Source organism: Neltuma alba, unplaced genomic scaffold (genome assembly GCF_004799145.2).
Source record: "Neltuma alba isolate B1F8T4 unplaced genomic scaffold, ASM479914v2 tig00011500_pilon, whole genome shotgun sequence".
NCBI lineage: Eukaryota > Viridiplantae > Streptophyta > Magnoliopsida > Fabales > Fabaceae > Neltuma > Neltuma alba.
The window spans coordinates 1-17,493 of NW_021636168.1; the positions used below are offsets into that span (position 1 = coordinate 1).

Below are 17,493 nucleotides of genomic sequence, written 5' to 3' on the forward strand. Positions count from 1 at the left end.
TATTTGCTAAATTTACTATTTCGGCCATGATATTCTTCTGCTTGCTTTGTTGTTTACAACTTCTGCTTTGTGTTTGGCCTTCTCAGATTAGGTGAAGCAGTGGATCGGACACTCCTCAACCATCTTCTGAAGATGTTTACTGCTCTGGGAATTTATGCACAAAGCTTTGAGAAGCCATTCCTTGAGTGTACGTCAGAGTTTTATGCTACTGAAGGCATGAAATACATGCAGCAATCGGATGTTCCCGATTATTTGAAGCATGTGGAGGTGCTTCATTCTCCTACTTATATTATCTTGTCAGCATCTTCTATTGACAATATTATGTGCTCTTCACTAATATTTAATATTTAGGGCCTATTTGTTTAAGCTCTTTTAATGTCAAATTCACTTTTTTTTTTTGGCTGAAAAAAATTACTTTCAAGAAGTTTTATGATGTTTGTTTTAGCTTTTCAAAATAATCAAGATATAGGAAAAAGCAGAGTTTTCACTAGTTTGAGATGAGAAGCTTCTGAAGATAATTAAATGTGTTAAATGCCAGAGAATGTTCATACAGGTATCAAGATACATAGTGATATCTTAAATTTTGAGAATCGGTGTATAATAAATCTTTTTTTTTTTTTTTTAATGAGCAGAGCTATATATAGCTATCATAAAATCTGAAAATCACTAGATAAAAAATCATTTTTTTAATGATTATAACCAAACACAGTAATTTTTTAAAATAAAATCTCCTCATAATAAATCACTTTTCATAAAGTATCTAAACTATCCAGACTTATTTTTTAGGCTTGAACAAACAGGCCATTAATGAATGGGTCGTGCCATTATCTGTCAGAATTTTATTTCCATTAGGTTTTTCTTCACACTTCTAATCTTTCCATGTTTTACAATGTGTATGTGCTGTTGGGATATTTGTATATATCATAGACGAGATTGCACGAAGAGCATGAAAGATGTTTGAAATATTTGGATGCAAGTACTAGGAGACCTTTGATAGCCACAGCGGAAAAGCAGCTTCTTGAATGTCATATACCTGCCATACTTGATAAGGTGCTGATTAACTTAAGTTTTCAGAATTTCCTTGGGTGAAATGTCTCTTGTATGATGCGTTCTCTATGTTGTTTCTTCTAATTTGTTATCATGATTGAGTTGAACAGGGTTTCATGGTGCTTATGGATGGAAATCGGATTGAAGACCTTCAAAGAATGTATTCACTCTTTTCAAGGGTCAATGCCCTTGAGTCACTAAGGCAGGCCCTGAGTTCATACATCAGGAGAACTGGGCAAGGAATTGTTATGGATGAGGAGAAAGATAAAGATATGGTTTCATCCCTTCTGGAATTCAAGGCTTCTCTTGACAAAATATGGGAAGAAAGCTTTTTCAAGAATGAGGCATTCTCTAACACTATCAAGGATGCATTTGAGCATCTTATCAATATACGTCAGGTGTGCTCCGTTCATATGCTATCTATTATTCCAGCTTCATTTGAATAGTTTTCACAAATAAATTTAAAAATGTCTTGAGATTGACAACTTCTGTTAAGCTTGGGTTCAGCTTTTATGGGTATTTCTCATTTGCGTCAGCTTGTCATTTTTGTTCCTCTTACTTAAAATTGAGACAAACTCTCCTCACGCTTAAGAAGTATGTTATTCATGCATGTTTAGGGTGTATAGTTGATAGGTACTGAACAAGCTGGTTGCGTGGGGAACTAAGCGGGGAAAGTCTGATCGGAAATATCATTGGCCCTTTTTGGTTTGTCTTTAGATGATGGATTTGGATGCTGATATGATAACGAGAAGTAATGATGGATGATGACTCTAAGTAATAATTTATAGAAACGATTTGTCACATTCTGATAACCATGATTGACTTATTTTCAGCTCCAAAACATCTCAAAATGTGTATATTATTAACATCCATTGTAGATTTTGGAATCTATGTAATATTTGCAAGTTTACCTCTTGTATGAGGAAACAGCAATGATACTATGTTCAAAAATTTTTTAGAGTGGACACAATTAAGAACATTATATAATGCTATGCTAAGTAAAGGTGATTTTAAGGTTTTTTATTTTACATATAAAATTCACTTATCTAGAATTAAGTGCTAATAAAAAAAATCCATTGTAGAAGCCTTCTTATAATGAGGTAAGATCACTAGGTAGTTGCTGCTGTAGTAATGTGAACATTAGGTGGAAGTCTAATGCGAGGAATATTTGAATGTCGTCTTTAGGTTTACTCCTTACTTTACTGCTTTAGCTTTGAAGTTCAAAATTTTTTTTCCCTTCCAGCCGAGGATGAGAGACTCTTTTACAGATTTTCCAAGTGGTTTTGAATTCCCCTTTTGGCCATTTCCATTTGTTACTGAACTTTTCCGCCTGTCAGTGGCGAGACTCTGCTTTATCCATATTTATGAACAATGGGCTTTTGCTTTAGAGTGTTTTTATGAATAAGCTAAATTCACATTTATCCCTCTGCTGGTTTAAGCTTTAAGGTCAAGTGATTATTTGATGCATACGAATATTTTGGGCATTGAATTCACTCGTTGTGCTACCATGACAGAACCGACCTGCAGAGTTGATTGCCAAGTTTTTGGATGAGAAGCTTCGTGCAGGTAACAAGGGTACTTCTGAAGAGGAGTTAGAGGGTACACTAGATAAAGTCCTAGTATTATTCAGGTTCATCCAGGTACATTCAATGTTCCGTTGTGGGAGTAACAAATAGTTCCACCTTGATTCCTGCAATTTCAGTTTGTGATGGCATTATGTACATTCATTTATCTTCCTCTCCATACTGATACTGGGAAAGCCATTTGGCTTTATGGTTGTTTAAGGGCAAAGATGTTTTTGAAGCATTCTACAAGAAAGATCTTGCTAAAAGATTGCTTTTGGGAAAGAGTGCTTCTATTGATGCGGAGAAATCTATGATCTCAAAGGTTAAGATTTTCTACTCTTTATTGACTTTTGAGGCAAATCAGTTTTTCTCTATCAACTGTTTTAGTAGTATTAACAGTTTTCTTTTATTGATACAGCTGAAGACTGAGTGTGGCAGCCAATTCACAAACAAATTGGAAGGAATGTTCAAGGTAACCATTTTTTGTTTCAAAAATCGATCTTAAATTTCTGGAAAATGACTCAACTTTGGCTCCTAATGCACAGCTTAATCAATGAAGTTTTGGTAGGTTTCTTATTATTATTGTCACGTCTAATTCTTTTTATGATGCAATCTCCTCCAATTTTTATTCTTTTCAGACAGTTTTAGCATTGCATAGAAAATTGGAGGCTTTGCAATTTTAGCATTCGGCAAGAGATTCTTTTCTAGAATACTACTATTATTCTCCATTTTACAAAGCATGAGTTCACACTTTCCCTTGCTGCTGCCACTGCTAGCTTATCTGTCACCACCAAAACCATCATTACTTTTCTCACTGTCACTGGCACATTAGTTCTGCCCATTACTTGTGTATTTGTGCTGCTTTTGCGGTGTTATCTTCACTTTATCACGTACCATGTTTGCTACCACCAACATCTGGCATATTGTGTATTTCTGATGCTATAGCATTGTTGTGTCCATTATCACCCCGATGACAACCAATGGCATCGCTAAAGCTATTATAAAATGCTCTTCCACCATTGCATCACTACTGCCATCCACATCAACCAATTAACCAAAGGTTCTCAATGGGTTTTCTCTAATACAAACAAGAAAAGAGGGTTAGAGATCATAAAGCTATCAATTTCTTGTGATTAATAAATTTGCTAGTTATATACTACCTCTAATCCTAAATATAGGAGCTAGACAAGGTTTTTATTTTGGTCTTAAATATAAGATTTCAATTTACATTGTATCCCAAATTTATAATTTTTCGTATCCCTGTTGATTGTACTTAATGAGCTGGGAGGGTTTCCATCCATGGATAGGTACAATGCACCTAATTAGAAAGGGTATTCTAGAAAAGCAACACATATTTGTTACGAAAAACTAATGTGACTAATTTTCTTAATATCCATAAATTAGCTATCTATATTAAGGGCTGGCAGAAGTAGCATTTATGCAGTGGTAATGTTTAGAATCTAGAGAATTTAATTTAGAAGTGAGTTGATTGTTGGGGAAAAGGTTACTGTGAATCTTGGAAGGCTAGAGATCATAAAGCTATTAATTCTTCTGATTTCAGAAAGTATCATATGTATGTAGCCATTGCTTTTGACCCGGATCTAATGGCTCCAAAAATGTAGTAACAAGAGGCAAGTATAAATGGTTAATTTGTACCCTGTGTGTGCACGTATATAAAATCTCAAACAAGTTATTATATGATCTTAAGATCAAGAGATCAGGATGTAATTCAATTTAAATAGAAAAAGGGTTGAATGAAATTCTCTGTTAAATGAAGATAGCAAAGGTAGACGTGTTGATCTGACGTTACATGTACTACCGGTGTCCCAATGTGAATTTGTGTCGCAAACCGTGTGGCATAACGGTAGAAAACTGTATTATAGTTGGTTCTTTTGTTTTTAATTGTGCGAGCTTTTCTACAGACGTCTCACTGGACCTTTTAGGAATTTGACCATAGAAGAATATATGTTTGGAAATAATTATCAACTAAATTTGAGAAGTAAACAAATAGAAGAGACACAGAATTTATGTGAGCGTGAGCCTACATCCATAGGTGAAGGAAGAACAAAATACACTAACTGAATGAAGAGTACAAAATATGTGGTGAGCAACACTGAAAGCCCACAACCCCTAAAAACTCAGAAGGGCAGCTCACAAAATGCAATTATGCGTGTATGGTGCTTTGTTGTTTCTGGGGGATGCATGGAATGGCTTCTTGAGGCCATACATATACGGTGAAGAAATTGGCCACTGAGACGAGATCAATGGTCGGGATAATTTTCTTGATGGCCAAGTAAATTCAGTGGTGACTTGGTGGCCCAGTAAATTGCTCTGGCTCCAAGTAGGCAGGAAAGCCACTTCACAGTACCTGTTAACTTTATCATTAAAATACTTGATATTTATTTTTTAGGTATCTTTGCATAATAAAATGCATCTATATTGAGATCTCATGCTTAAATTTTAATTTATAGTTCACTCTTAACTAACGTATGAAAGATGGGCTATATGAGTTTCATGATGCACTATTGTATATTTACAGCTTCTCACAGATATCCTAAAATTTATTCTCATTCAGGACATTGAATTATCAAAAGAAATAAACGAGTCCTTCAAACAGTCATCCCAGGCTAGGACAAAACTCCCATCAGGGATTGAAATGAGCGTTCATGTCTTAACAACAGGGTAAGCTTTGGGATATTATCCGTGATCTTAAATGAATTTCTATGCACTTCTTGTTTCGATGAAGTGTAATTGTGATTGGATGAGTGCAGATATTGGCCAACGTACCCCCCCATGGATGTGAGACTTCCTCATGAATTGAATGTTTACCAGGTTTGGCACAAGCCACTAGTGATGCATTATTTATGTTGGTTGTTGCCATCTTTTTCTAGTGACTTTCTTGACATGGTGCTTTCCTTCCTTTTTTCTTGAACAGGATATATTCAAAGAGTTCTATCTAAGTAAATATAGTGGAAGGCGTCTGATGTGGCAAAATTCTTTAGGTCACTGTGTCTTAAAGGCAGAGTTTCCTAAAGGTAAAAAGGAGTTGGCTGTGTCCCTCTTTCAGGTTGGCGTTTGAAAAGCTTAATCTCCGTTCAATTCATGTTCTTCTGTCTTCTTGAACAAACCCTTCTTGTCCAGTTTATTTAAGTGTTTGCTTTCACATTCCCTTGTTTAAACATGTCATATGTATGATTTTTTACGACGCAGCACATCATGATTAGTTATTCTAGAAAAGTTCCTTCTTTTTTTTGGGGGGGGGGGGGGTAGAACTTATTGGGGATGTTACCTTAGTTGTCCTTTTTTCTCCATTAATTCTGCGTGCCTGTCTGTGTTCAGTTCTGACATTCTGGTAACTTTAATGAGTTGTGGTCTAGACTGTTGTTCTGATGCTATTCAATGACGCTGAGAAATTAAGCTTCCAAGACATTAAAGATGCTACCGGTATTGAAGACAAGGAATTGAGGAGGACTCTGCAATCACTTGCATGTGGAAAAGTGCGTGTATTACAGAAGGTGTGTGACTAATTGCTGAAACACCAGCTAATAAAGTCAAATTGTGACTATGATCTCTTGAAAACTTTAATGCTGATTCCGTTTGATGAACATGCAACAGTTGCCCAAAGGAAGAGATGTGGAGGACGATGACTCATTTATCTTCAATGAGGGGTTTACTGCTCCTCTTTACCGTATAAAGGTACAGCCACCGTGCTCTATGAATCATAGTAATATTGTGAATTGAATATCAAATTTTGGCATTTTTTCCTTTTAACTGAAGTCAGTTTATTTGGATTTAGCCTGTGACTAGAGGTTGAGATCAAGCTCAAAATGACTGAGGTTTCTATTTTACAGGTAAATGCAATTCAGATGAAGGAGACAGTGGAGGAGAATACAAGTACCACTGAAAGGGTTTTCCAAGACCGTCAGTATCAGGTCAATCTTCTTTCCCTTTCTCTTTCCAATTTCTATTTCTTCATGATGATTTAGCATTTTTTTAATGATTTTATGAGCTGTAAGATATTTGCATCACTGGCATGGTCTATTGCAGGTTGATGCTGCTATTGTGAGAATAATGAAGACCCGTAAAGTCCTAAGCCATACCCTTCTTATTACCGAACTCTTCCAACAGGTGAATTCCTTTTCCCTTTCACCCCCCTTAAACAAAACAATCTTTCTCAAAGGTTTTGCTGCGCAAAATGTAAAGGAATAAAACATGAAACAAGATTTAAAAAATGATGATAAACAAACCAAACAGACTGTGAATCACCAAGTTGTTCCATGGTATTTAGATGGAGTTGATGTGGGGACTGGGGAGTACCTCCTTGGTATCATCCCCGAGGACAAAGATTACTGCAGACACAGCTCAAAAGATCCTTAGCCTTGATTTGGAGAGGAAAAAAACAGAAAGAAGAAGGAAAAAAAAAAAAACGGAAACTAAGTTGTAACTTCAGAGAACAAGAAAACTCACGAGTTACCACTTACCACTGATATCTTAAGGACCGATTAAAAATTTTGATACATCTCTAGTACATGACCTAGTGTGCTAGATACACCGCGACACTTAAAAATACACTTGGATAATTACTTATTTTTCATGTATGGTTAACGTTATGCCTTGCTTTCCTATTGATGCCTGCGCTTCTCATCTGCTGATAATGTTGTGAAATGTGCTTTGCCTTGCGGTAATTTTTGGAGAGAACACTGAATTTTAGGAATTAAACTTATTTTTCTTTGGGTGAGCAGCTGAAATTTCCAATAAAACCAGTGGATTTGAAGAAAAGGATTGAAAGCCTTATTGACAGGGAGTACTTGGAGAGGGACAAGAGCAACCCTCAAATATACAATTACCTTGCATAGTGCGTTTCTCCGTCAAATTTCACTTCACATTCTCTTTTTCTAGAAGACATGGGAGAGAGGCCCCATGTTTAATCCCCATGTCCTATGTACAGTATCTATGTAGTTTTCCTCTCTTTTGTCCCTATCATTTATTGACAATGTTACTGTAATTGTAAAGGCTCAAATTATTGTCTGGAAGAAATTTTTTTTCCCTTTATAATCCTCTTAAAAGCCTATTCCTCAAAACATTCCGGTATCTTACACCAAGCAAGATGGGAAGTATCATGGCTCAAGGTTATTGACTTGAATTTTCAGCGTAGAGGCAAAACATAAACTCATCAAGGGAGGATAAAGATGATCCCACACAGACACTGTTTAAGCCGATTTGTTATACTAATCATTTTGGAAGTTGGGGGAATGGTGCCATTATCAAAATTTTTCCCTACTGAACCAGCTTATTGGTTTTATTTTGAAACTAAAATTAACTTATCTGTTTGCGGATTTCTGTCTCTCTCTCTCTCTTTTTGTTGAAACATTTATCTTTATTTTAAAAAAAATCTTGTGGTATAATTATTTAATATCTAGTAAATAAATTGGAGCATTGTCTGCTCAAGATAAGAGATGACACTCCCGGTATCCCTTGGGTCCTTATTAGTAGCAATTATTTAGGGGGTTTGTCTTGGTTATTTTCATAATACTTCTTTCAAATTAGGACAACTTGGGAAAATTATACAAGTTGTTGAAAAATTTAATGCCATTAACATAAATTAAATTTCATCAGAGTAGTTTTTCTATTCAAAATTCGTATCCTCAACTTTACTAAAAGGTTATCTTGTCTTTGTAGCATTAAGAAGACTTTTAGGTGGAAACAATTTATAAAATATTTTTAGCAGAATCAATCATGAAAAGATCCCAATAGACTTGAAGCACCGAAAGATGCTTAAACTGATCAATTTTCTGTAGTTAATTTAAGTACATTAATCCTTAAATCTTAATTGTAAATTTGTTTTGAGTCATCATGTATGGCCTGGTTCCAGTAAAAATTTATAACGTCCAAACAAATTTTATCCAACTTATTTTACATGTATTTGTTGTCGTATGTAAAATTTTCACTTTAATTTTTGCATTAATTTTTTGTGTGTCTCTAAACCGTTATTTAATTTTGACTTCATTACCATTTATTTATTAAACTCTTGACTCGTTAAGTACCAAACATCAAATTATTCTTCAATCAAATTTAAGCTTGACGATTCAATTTTTTAATGCGTTGAACAATTTGACTTTAATTTTTATTCTTAGCCATTTCCTGTTCCAACTAACTAATAGCAACAAGCCGAATAGATTCCTTTTTAATTTCAATCTTGTTCGGCTTCTCACATTGACCAGGGTCGCATCCTATCGTTCTTTCTTTCTTTTTCTCGTATAAAAAAAATTTAGATAAGTTTGATCAAAAAACTTACTAGAATTAGTCAGCTAGAATATGCTTCTAAGTTAAAAAAAACTTTTATATAGATATTTATAAATTGTTTATTAATAAAATTCTCACATCAATAACGAGATTCGAACTGACAATTTTAATGAATTGATTCTTTATTAACTAGACCCACTCTTATTATTAGTAAAGAAGAAAGAAACAGCACTACGTGCCCAACCTTTTCTGGTACAAACCCACTCACTTAAGGGTGCGTTTGTGTCATCATTATTATATTATTTTTTGTGTGTGTGTTCACACCCTCACGCGCACAAAGGCGCAATAAATACACACACCACAAAGTTAAGGTGTGCTAATTTTATGGATTCCTAGCGTCCGGATTTGAACATTACCAAGATGCCTTTCTGCTCTATAAAACATATACTTGAAAAACAATTATACCATTAAACAAGGATACATTCAGACGGTTGACATTTTAACCCGTATTATCTCACGCCAAGGATATATTTTAAGTTTTAATCATGGAATCAGAAGCAAAGAATTCCTAAGGCGAAGCATTTCTTCCAGCACCAAGTTTCATAATAAGAATTCTGAGTTGTTTGAGAACACCCAAAAGTGCTTTTACAAAATATTTTTTTCGCAAATTGAAATAAATTTCTCTACATATTTACTTCGTATACTGTAAAATCATTTCTAAAATCATAATTTGGTTTCCACCCAAACATCCCGAAATATATCTGCAGCTAGTTTAACAGAAACTTGAGATTTCATACCCTTTAGCTAGTGTCATGCTGACTCAATCAACACCACTAGTTTGATTCAGAAATCAAGCAATTCCCACGAGTCAATCAGGGTTACGAGCAAAAGCAAAGATGAATGATAAGCAATGCGGATAAAGAATAAGCAGATGGTCAGCAATTTTCTTTTTCCTTTTAAGACATTGGAGCAAGAGATATTGACAGCACGGTTATCATAAAAAAAAAACGTTACTAGTCCCACGTGTCTGATCCCCACTTGCTATTGCCATATTTGGCAAGAGCAAATGCCCACAAGAGTATCTCTCTGCCCATAATAATCTGTTATGTAATGCAATTGTGTTCACAGCTTCACTTGGCGCCTCCTAGTTCTCTGGTTTATCCACCAATAACGACAGATAAATTACATAGCAACATTCTCCACAGACTGCAAGACTTTTCGAAGTTTAAACTCTATGTTATGTATATAATGGTGTAGAGTTCATTAAAAGAAAAAATTCCACTCATTAACTAAAGTTGCCCATCCAAAATGCATCACAATCAGGGCTCAACACTTTCAGACAGATGCTGCCCAAAGAGATCCACCGGCTTAAATATTAGATGCTACAGTAGTTTAAGGTACAGTTAACTTGATTGGGAAAAAAAATCCCCAAAATTCAGAGAGCTTCCGAGTTACCCCATCCATCAATTTGATTAATTTCTAAATTGCCATGCGTCGTAGAAAAACATAATCTGATGTTTCATCATGTTTCCATAGTCTAGGCAACCTTAGAACAAGTACTCTTAAAGGTAACTGAGACAAAGAGGCACAGGCCCCAGATACATCATTTTGACCATGCTGACAGTTAGCAAGATTCAACAAGAAGCCTTATTCTACTAAATGAGGCCAGTTACATCAATTACCCAACACCAGTGTTTCACCAAGAACCAATTCTAGAGATCCCAATAGATCCCATTCAGTAATTTCCTTAAATGTCCTTCTTGGTCTCCCTCTGTATCTATTCATAGGGTTAAATATTGTTAGGAAAAATGAACATATAAAAATGGGGCCCGGTTCTACACAATTCAGCATTAATCAGTACATAGGGCTTTTTAATTACTGTAACAGTATTACTGGTGTACACAATAAATGAAGCTGATCACCAACAAGGTTCAACCGAATGATTGACTGCTGAGGCTATTAAAAGTGAAATCTAGCATCTGTCCTTTTAAAAATTGATTCTAGATTAACTTGCAAAAAATATGACCAAAACTCATGACAACAGAGTCATGCCACAGAGAACATTCATCAAGGAGAAGGAAACAAGGCAATTAAGATTGAACAAGTAAAATCATAAAAGAAAGTAAAAGAAGAAATTACCATTAATACATTTCAATAACTACTACAAACGTTTCTCCACACAGCCACTATAAGTTTCAGACCTTTGGTAAATATATCTAATTACATTTTATTCAACAACATCCATAACATTCCAGAACAGTGTAAAACTATGCAAATAGCACCTGAGAGCTTGAAGGAGTCAGATCAGAGAAACTTTCTGGCGCATCAATCACATGCCATCGAACACCAAAGCTCCACTTTTTGGTACAATCCTTCTTTGAGTTCAGTCTAAGGATTTGACCAACTGCAACATGAAGATTTCGGCCCACAACATAAATATGGCAATCACAAGAATTCACAGCAAAAGGTTTGCATATTTGCTCAGGCAATGGGGGCCCTTCTATGGCTTCCCAAGAATCAGATTCTGTGTCATAAACCTTAACTTTCATTCTTTCAAGCTCTGAAACAACAAATAGGTGCCCATAAACCACAACACTTGAACCTGTCCACCCTTCTCTAAGTCCTACAGCCATATTTTCCCAGTTATTCGTTCTTGGATCATAGATCTGACCTCTAGGAGAGACATAAAATGGCCATAACCAGCCCTCTGTCACCAGAAGCTTCCCATTAAGCACTGCAGCATCATAAGATGCCATATTTGTTCCCATGCTAGCAATAGAACGCCAACTACCATTGAGAGGGTCCAACACCTCAGCAGAATCAAGCTCAAAAAGGCCTGCACTGTTTCCCCCAGCCACATAAATCATCCCATCAATCACTCCACTGGCAAAAAATGACCTAGCAGTAATCATTCTATTCATCACAGTCCAACGATTTTTCTGCATCTCGTATTTCACTACCAAGTCAAGGGGACAATCAACATCAGAGACCATTCCACCACATACAAAGAGAACGCCTTCGTGGGGAATAGAAATACACCTAAAACCATGGGGACAAACCTTATCCTTACATGGCATTGCAGGGATGCAGTGCCAAGAAAAGTGGGTGAGGTCAAGAACCTGCCACTGGATCTTTCCAGTGCACTTGTGGTAGGCAAATACAAAAAGCCAAGGGCCTTTCAAACCCAATTGCTTCCTGTGGGTAAAAAATCTCTCTTTACTACCAAGAAGCATACGCCATCGCTTGCAGACTCTACAGGTTGCATGACTCTGAACTGGAAGCCGGAGAAGACAATTGAGCGCAACATCATCAGGGAGGCCCGGAATCAAGGGTTCTTGGCAGTGAGAAAACTCTAACTCTGGTGAAGGATTTGAGAAAGAAGATTGGACCACAGCTAACCTAAATTTTGGGGATAAGGTCATTTGAGGATCTCCTAGCTTGTGCACGGGCGCCTGTTGAGATGACAAACGCACACGCTGCATCTTTCTCTCTTAGAAAGATACCCAAGCTCTTCAGAAACACTACACGGTTTACTTTATTATCATGCAAATGCAATTTTTCAGCAGGATTGGAAAAACAAATTCCAATCGAATGATGCGAATATATTCCAAATTTGCCTGAACTGATTCCCTCAAGGGTTTATTGCAAATAAAGGAATCCCCAAATCCAGCATCACAATGAAGAAAAGCACCAATACCTCTTCCACAACAATCTAAAGGGTTATCAACACCCAGAAAAATTCCACTTCTCAAAACACACTCCTTTGAACGTGTCCGGTCTTAAGGAGATATCGGACTCTGCTCACTTAATCTCAAGCCAGAAGCTTAATCACCAGATACTAAACTGGGAAGCCAAAAGCATGTGCCACAAGAACTATATTGCTAACTTGGAACTTGCAAAACCCCCCAGAAGAACACAACGTCTCAGAAGGGACAACTCAAAAATCTCATATTCTCAACCTAAGGAACCAAGGGAAAAATTGATCGAAACAACTTAAGAGAAAAGGGAAACAAAAACTTACAGGCAAGGAAGTGCTAAGAGCGGGTACCAAAAAATCGAAGTCGGTGACTAATAGATGAGATTCAGGGTGAATTCGTGCAACTAGAGGAGGTCATTGTTAATTTCTTATTCGAGAAAGATTTCAATTTCATTATTCTGTGGCAAATACGACGCCTGTAGTTTCAGATTCATACGAAGTCACGCGCCGTTTGGGTTAGACATTTGAACACGCATTCGTAAATGCGAAGACTGCTCGGTGTTTCACGCGCCACGCGACCTGATCATCCTATTCGATATAAAATAATATATATTTTTCAATTCTAATATAAAACTCTTATTTAGTATATACACTATATAAAGATTTTATATTTATTATATACACTATACAAGGGTTTTATATTTAGGATCGGAAGAATATATATAAAAAAAAAGCACAAATACATATTACATGGCTTGCTTTAATTTTTTTAAAAACCCAATAACAACAGATATTTTTGGAAAATCCCAAAAAAAATTATTGAATTTAAAATGACAAATCAAGAATTATTACAAAAATGTATTGGTATTTGCTTTTGAGTGTAGTAATTTTTTTTTTACAAGTATAGTAACCAATACTAATTTAAAATTTAAAATTCAACAGTTATTTTTTGGGATTTTCCCATATTTTTTGGCCAAAAAAATAACAACAAATATTCATAATTCGTATTCATGCAAGCGCGAGCAACCCACTTACTACAAAATATAAAAAATAAATTATTTTATTTATAATTTATAGATAATATGGTTTATTACAAGTTTTGTTTAAATATTCAACTGCAATCATGATTAGTATATTAAACCTTTTTTACAAAAAAAAAAACAAAAAAGTCATTAGCATAAGAATAAAGAAGCTAAATTAAACTTTCATATTGACTCATATCAATAATAATGTATTGTTAATATACAATTTATAATTTTGGCAAAAAAATACAATGTATAAATACAATTTGCACATTATAAACATTATTCATGAATTATATCGTACAACTTGTTCTTTATATTATCAGAGTACGTTGTATAGTGCATGAAAGCTTGTAGTCGTAGTCATGTTGGCTATATTTAAAATGTTTTTAGAAAATGGAAGTTAGAATGAGAAAGAAAACTGGTTTTCCACAAGATCATGCCGATATAAGCAGTCTGCTTTAAAATAATATATAAAATAGAAAATTATGAGAATTATATTACTCTATATAGATGGGAGAAATTAAATCTCTAAGATCTTTATGTTTGCAGAGAATAATACTGAAAAAATAATTCTTTTAATTTTCCTTTAAAATCCCAAATATTTGAAAAAGAATCCCAAATATTTGAAAAAGAATGCAAAGTTGATACACAAATATTCTTCATAAAAATGAAGATAATTAGTCCCAAACTTAAAAAAAAAAGAGGTTATTTTTATCATCAACGTTCTAGTTTCCAAAGAAAAATGTGTTGGGGTTACGTGAGTGAGAGTGTTAAAAAAGAAAAGGTCACGCATTGCTTAGGATTATGGGAGTGTAAGTATATAATAATACTACCTTCAATTTTGTATATGAGAGTTAAATAAATACTTTAAAGATACTAAAAAACTAATTAAATTAGTCATTCGTTTGTGTGTTAATCTCTCTAAACTATCTTTTTTGATCATATGTATTGCATGATTACAATTATCCTTTGATAGGAATTTTTTTACAATCAATAAGGATATTTTGAGAAAAGATAAAAAAAATGAATTAGAATTTTATATTTATAATGAATTCAACTCTCAATTAAATTTTATGGTTAAGGTATAATTTTAACCCTAATCTTATTTTTTAGGTGCAATTTTGTTCATAATTTTTTTAGTGATGTAATTTTGACCCTGATTATTTTCTTTTGATGTAATTTTGCTGATCAGGATCAAAATTGCACCTGAGAAAAAAAGATCAGGGATAAAATTGCACTTGAGAAATAGGATCATAGGTAAAATTTGTACTACTAAAAGATGAGGGACAAAATTACACCTAAGAAATAAGATCAGGGTCAAAATTATACCTTAACCCTAAATTTTATATTAATAACCGAAACAGTAATGTGTTTTTTGGGTAAGGTAAAGAGCCTAAAGACCAGCGGCATGTCGCGTGCATGACAGCGAACTAGCTGAGACAGTGCAGGTGAGCTCCGGTTATTACAGTTTTTCAAGCACACTACAGCGAATTATTTCTCTCTTATCTATTCTTCTCAGAATTATTATCCTGATTTTTAATATAAAAACTAATTAACTAATTTAAGTATATTAAAAAAATTAGTTAAGTTAGTTATTTGTAATATATACGTATTGTTTTCTAAAATATTCTTATTAATCAAGTGTATTGGCTAGAACTATTATTATTATAAAGATTATCTCAGGAAAAAATAGATGAATATGAAAAACAAAATAAAATTAAATCTTATATTTAGAATCAAAATAAAAATCAAATAAGCGTTTATATTAAAGATAGGAGGAGGTAATATTGTCCTTTGTACAAGAATGATGATAATTTAATTTTATAAAATCTTAAAAACGTAGGGTAAGAGTCAGATTGTGACTAGTGATCAACTAACACAATGATTAGGTTCCCTTGTCACGTTGAGTGAAAGCAATATTTCATACCCATCTCATCTGCTTAATTAGAGGAATTTACAAAATCTTCAAAGGTATATTCAAGGAATTTATTATTGACTAATTAAGTCCCCAAAATCATGATGTTTAAAACCTAACTCAAATTGGATGGTCATGCCAATGAACTATTATCTCAGTTCTTTGTTCAGTTTAAGAGCTCTGAAAAAACTCTCTCAGTATACTTATTGTCAGTAAAAGCGCATGATTTATCTTTTTATATTCATTTTTTAATAATTTGATTGTGGAAAAATATCCTCATTATCATGTTTTCGTAACTGTAATACCATCCGGTCTTAATTATAAGAGCCAGTTGACTAATTTGAGGATATTAAGGAAATAAATTGAGTTAGTTATTTGTTCTAAGTAAGTGTTGTCTTCCTAAAATATCCTTGCTAATCAAGTGTATTGACTAGAACTATCATTGTTAGAAGGGCTATTTTGGAAAAAATATATAAATATGAAAGAAAAAAGTGGATTATGGTTTATATTTAGGACGAAGTAAAAGTCAAACAGGATCTTATATTAAGGATCGGAGAGTAGTAGTACAATCCAAGCTATTCATTCATTAAAAAAATTTAATATGCAATTTTTTTAATAATAAATCTATTTTTTAGAAGAAATGTTAGTTATAAGATTATCTTTAAATTTTATACCTATTAAAATAAAAAAAATTAATTAAAACATATAATAAATTTATATTTAACCTGGACTATCCAAAATTAATCTGAATAGTCTAAATTAAAATGAATACTCTGCTTATTATTGTGATAAATATGAACATGCTCCCGAGTTTGTTCTATATCTTGAATGGAGGAAGCTGTCATTGGGAAAAAGTTTAATACACTCATAAAGTTCAGTCCTATGAATTGTGGCTTTTAATTCATCTAATATGTCATCAGTAATTTCCTTTATACTCTCTTTTTTTCATACAAAGTGAATATATTACCTCCTGTTCTAAGCTAAACTATACATTTAATCCTTTAATTTTATATAAAATTTTAATTTGATCCCTTAATTTAAAAAATATACTTTCAGTCTTTTAACCCTAAAATTATTAGTATCAAATGATATTTTTTGTAAAAATTATAGTTGTTTTGAATATTAAACTTAATATGTTAGTATTAGTAATGTTTTATCAACATTAAGAGTTTAATATAATCATTTTTTGTTAATAGTTTTAGAGTTAAAGGACTAAAAGTTTACTTTTTAAAATTAAGGACTAAAATGAAATCTTGCGTAAAATTAAAAAACTAAAAAATATATTTTAGTCTCTATTCTAAATATTAGTTGGTATTCAAAATAGTGAAAATACCCCTACAGCCTACTTCCTAATCCTAGCCCTCTAAAATCCAACAAATCCTCTAAACCGAAAAAAAACAATCATATCCCAAAAGAAATTCAACAACTTGTGTCGTTTCTTCCTTGGCTTTTACTAGCATCCCTTGTTGAAACATTCATACATTTTATTAGTTAAATGCTAGTGTAATTAAATGCAATTTGATTGAAAATTATTTATTTTTTAAAAAGTATTTCGTCACGTAAAATATAATTATAATAATATGTTTTGATTCTTTTAATTTTAAAAAAACATGAATTAAATTAAGAAAATTTAAATAAAAATAAATTATAAAATAAAAATCATAAACGGATCCGGACTGACCACGTGTCAAACAAGAGGACGCCACGTAACCTGTGCTCCCATTTCATTCCGCCTCGCTCTGGCCTCTCACCCTTCTTTCAGTCTTCAGTCTTCACTCTTCACTCAAGGCTCGTCATTTTTGACCAGAAAAAATAAAAGAAAAAAAAGCTGTTCATCGTCTCTCCTCACTCTTTCGTATCTCTCTTCTGATCTTCTCAGAAGCAAACAAGTAACAAAAAATCTCTCCATGGCTATTTCTTCGACGGACGCTACCGCCCCAACCTTCACCGGTACCGGTGATCACGCCGACAATAACACCAATTCTGCCGCCATAATCAGCT

General features: G+C 33.8%; 2 protein-coding genes across 2 annotated transcripts; one reads left to right on the top strand and one right to left on the bottom strand.

Annotated features, from left to right (window-relative positions):
- Positions 1 to 30: 30 nt before the first annotated feature.
- LOC114714360 (cullin-4-like) lies at positions 31 to 7,693 on the top strand (the record flags this gene model as incomplete). Its single annotated transcript, XM_028899091.1, has 14 exons — positions 31 to 267; positions 928 to 1,050; positions 1,158 to 1,445; positions 2,562 to 2,687; positions 2,833 to 2,934; positions 3,031 to 3,084; positions 5,188 to 5,294; positions 5,384 to 5,444; positions 5,548 to 5,679; positions 5,990 to 6,127; positions 6,228 to 6,308; positions 6,464 to 6,544; positions 6,660 to 6,740; positions 7,355 to 7,693. Coding segments are annotated over 14 exons (1,725 nt in total), but the record flags the coding sequence as incomplete, so codon positions are not given.
- A 3,273-nt stretch (positions 7,694 to 10,966) lies between these two features.
- LOC114714359 (F-box/kelch-repeat protein At1g30090-like) lies at positions 10,967 to 12,337 on the bottom strand. The gene has a single exon (XM_028899090.1). It carries the CDS (start codon positions 12,335 to 12,337, stop codon positions 11,123 to 11,125), a length of 1,215 nt encoding a protein of 404 aa, XP_028754923.1. The 3' UTR covers positions 10,967 to 11,122.
- Positions 12,338 to 17,493: the final 5,156 nt, after the last annotated feature.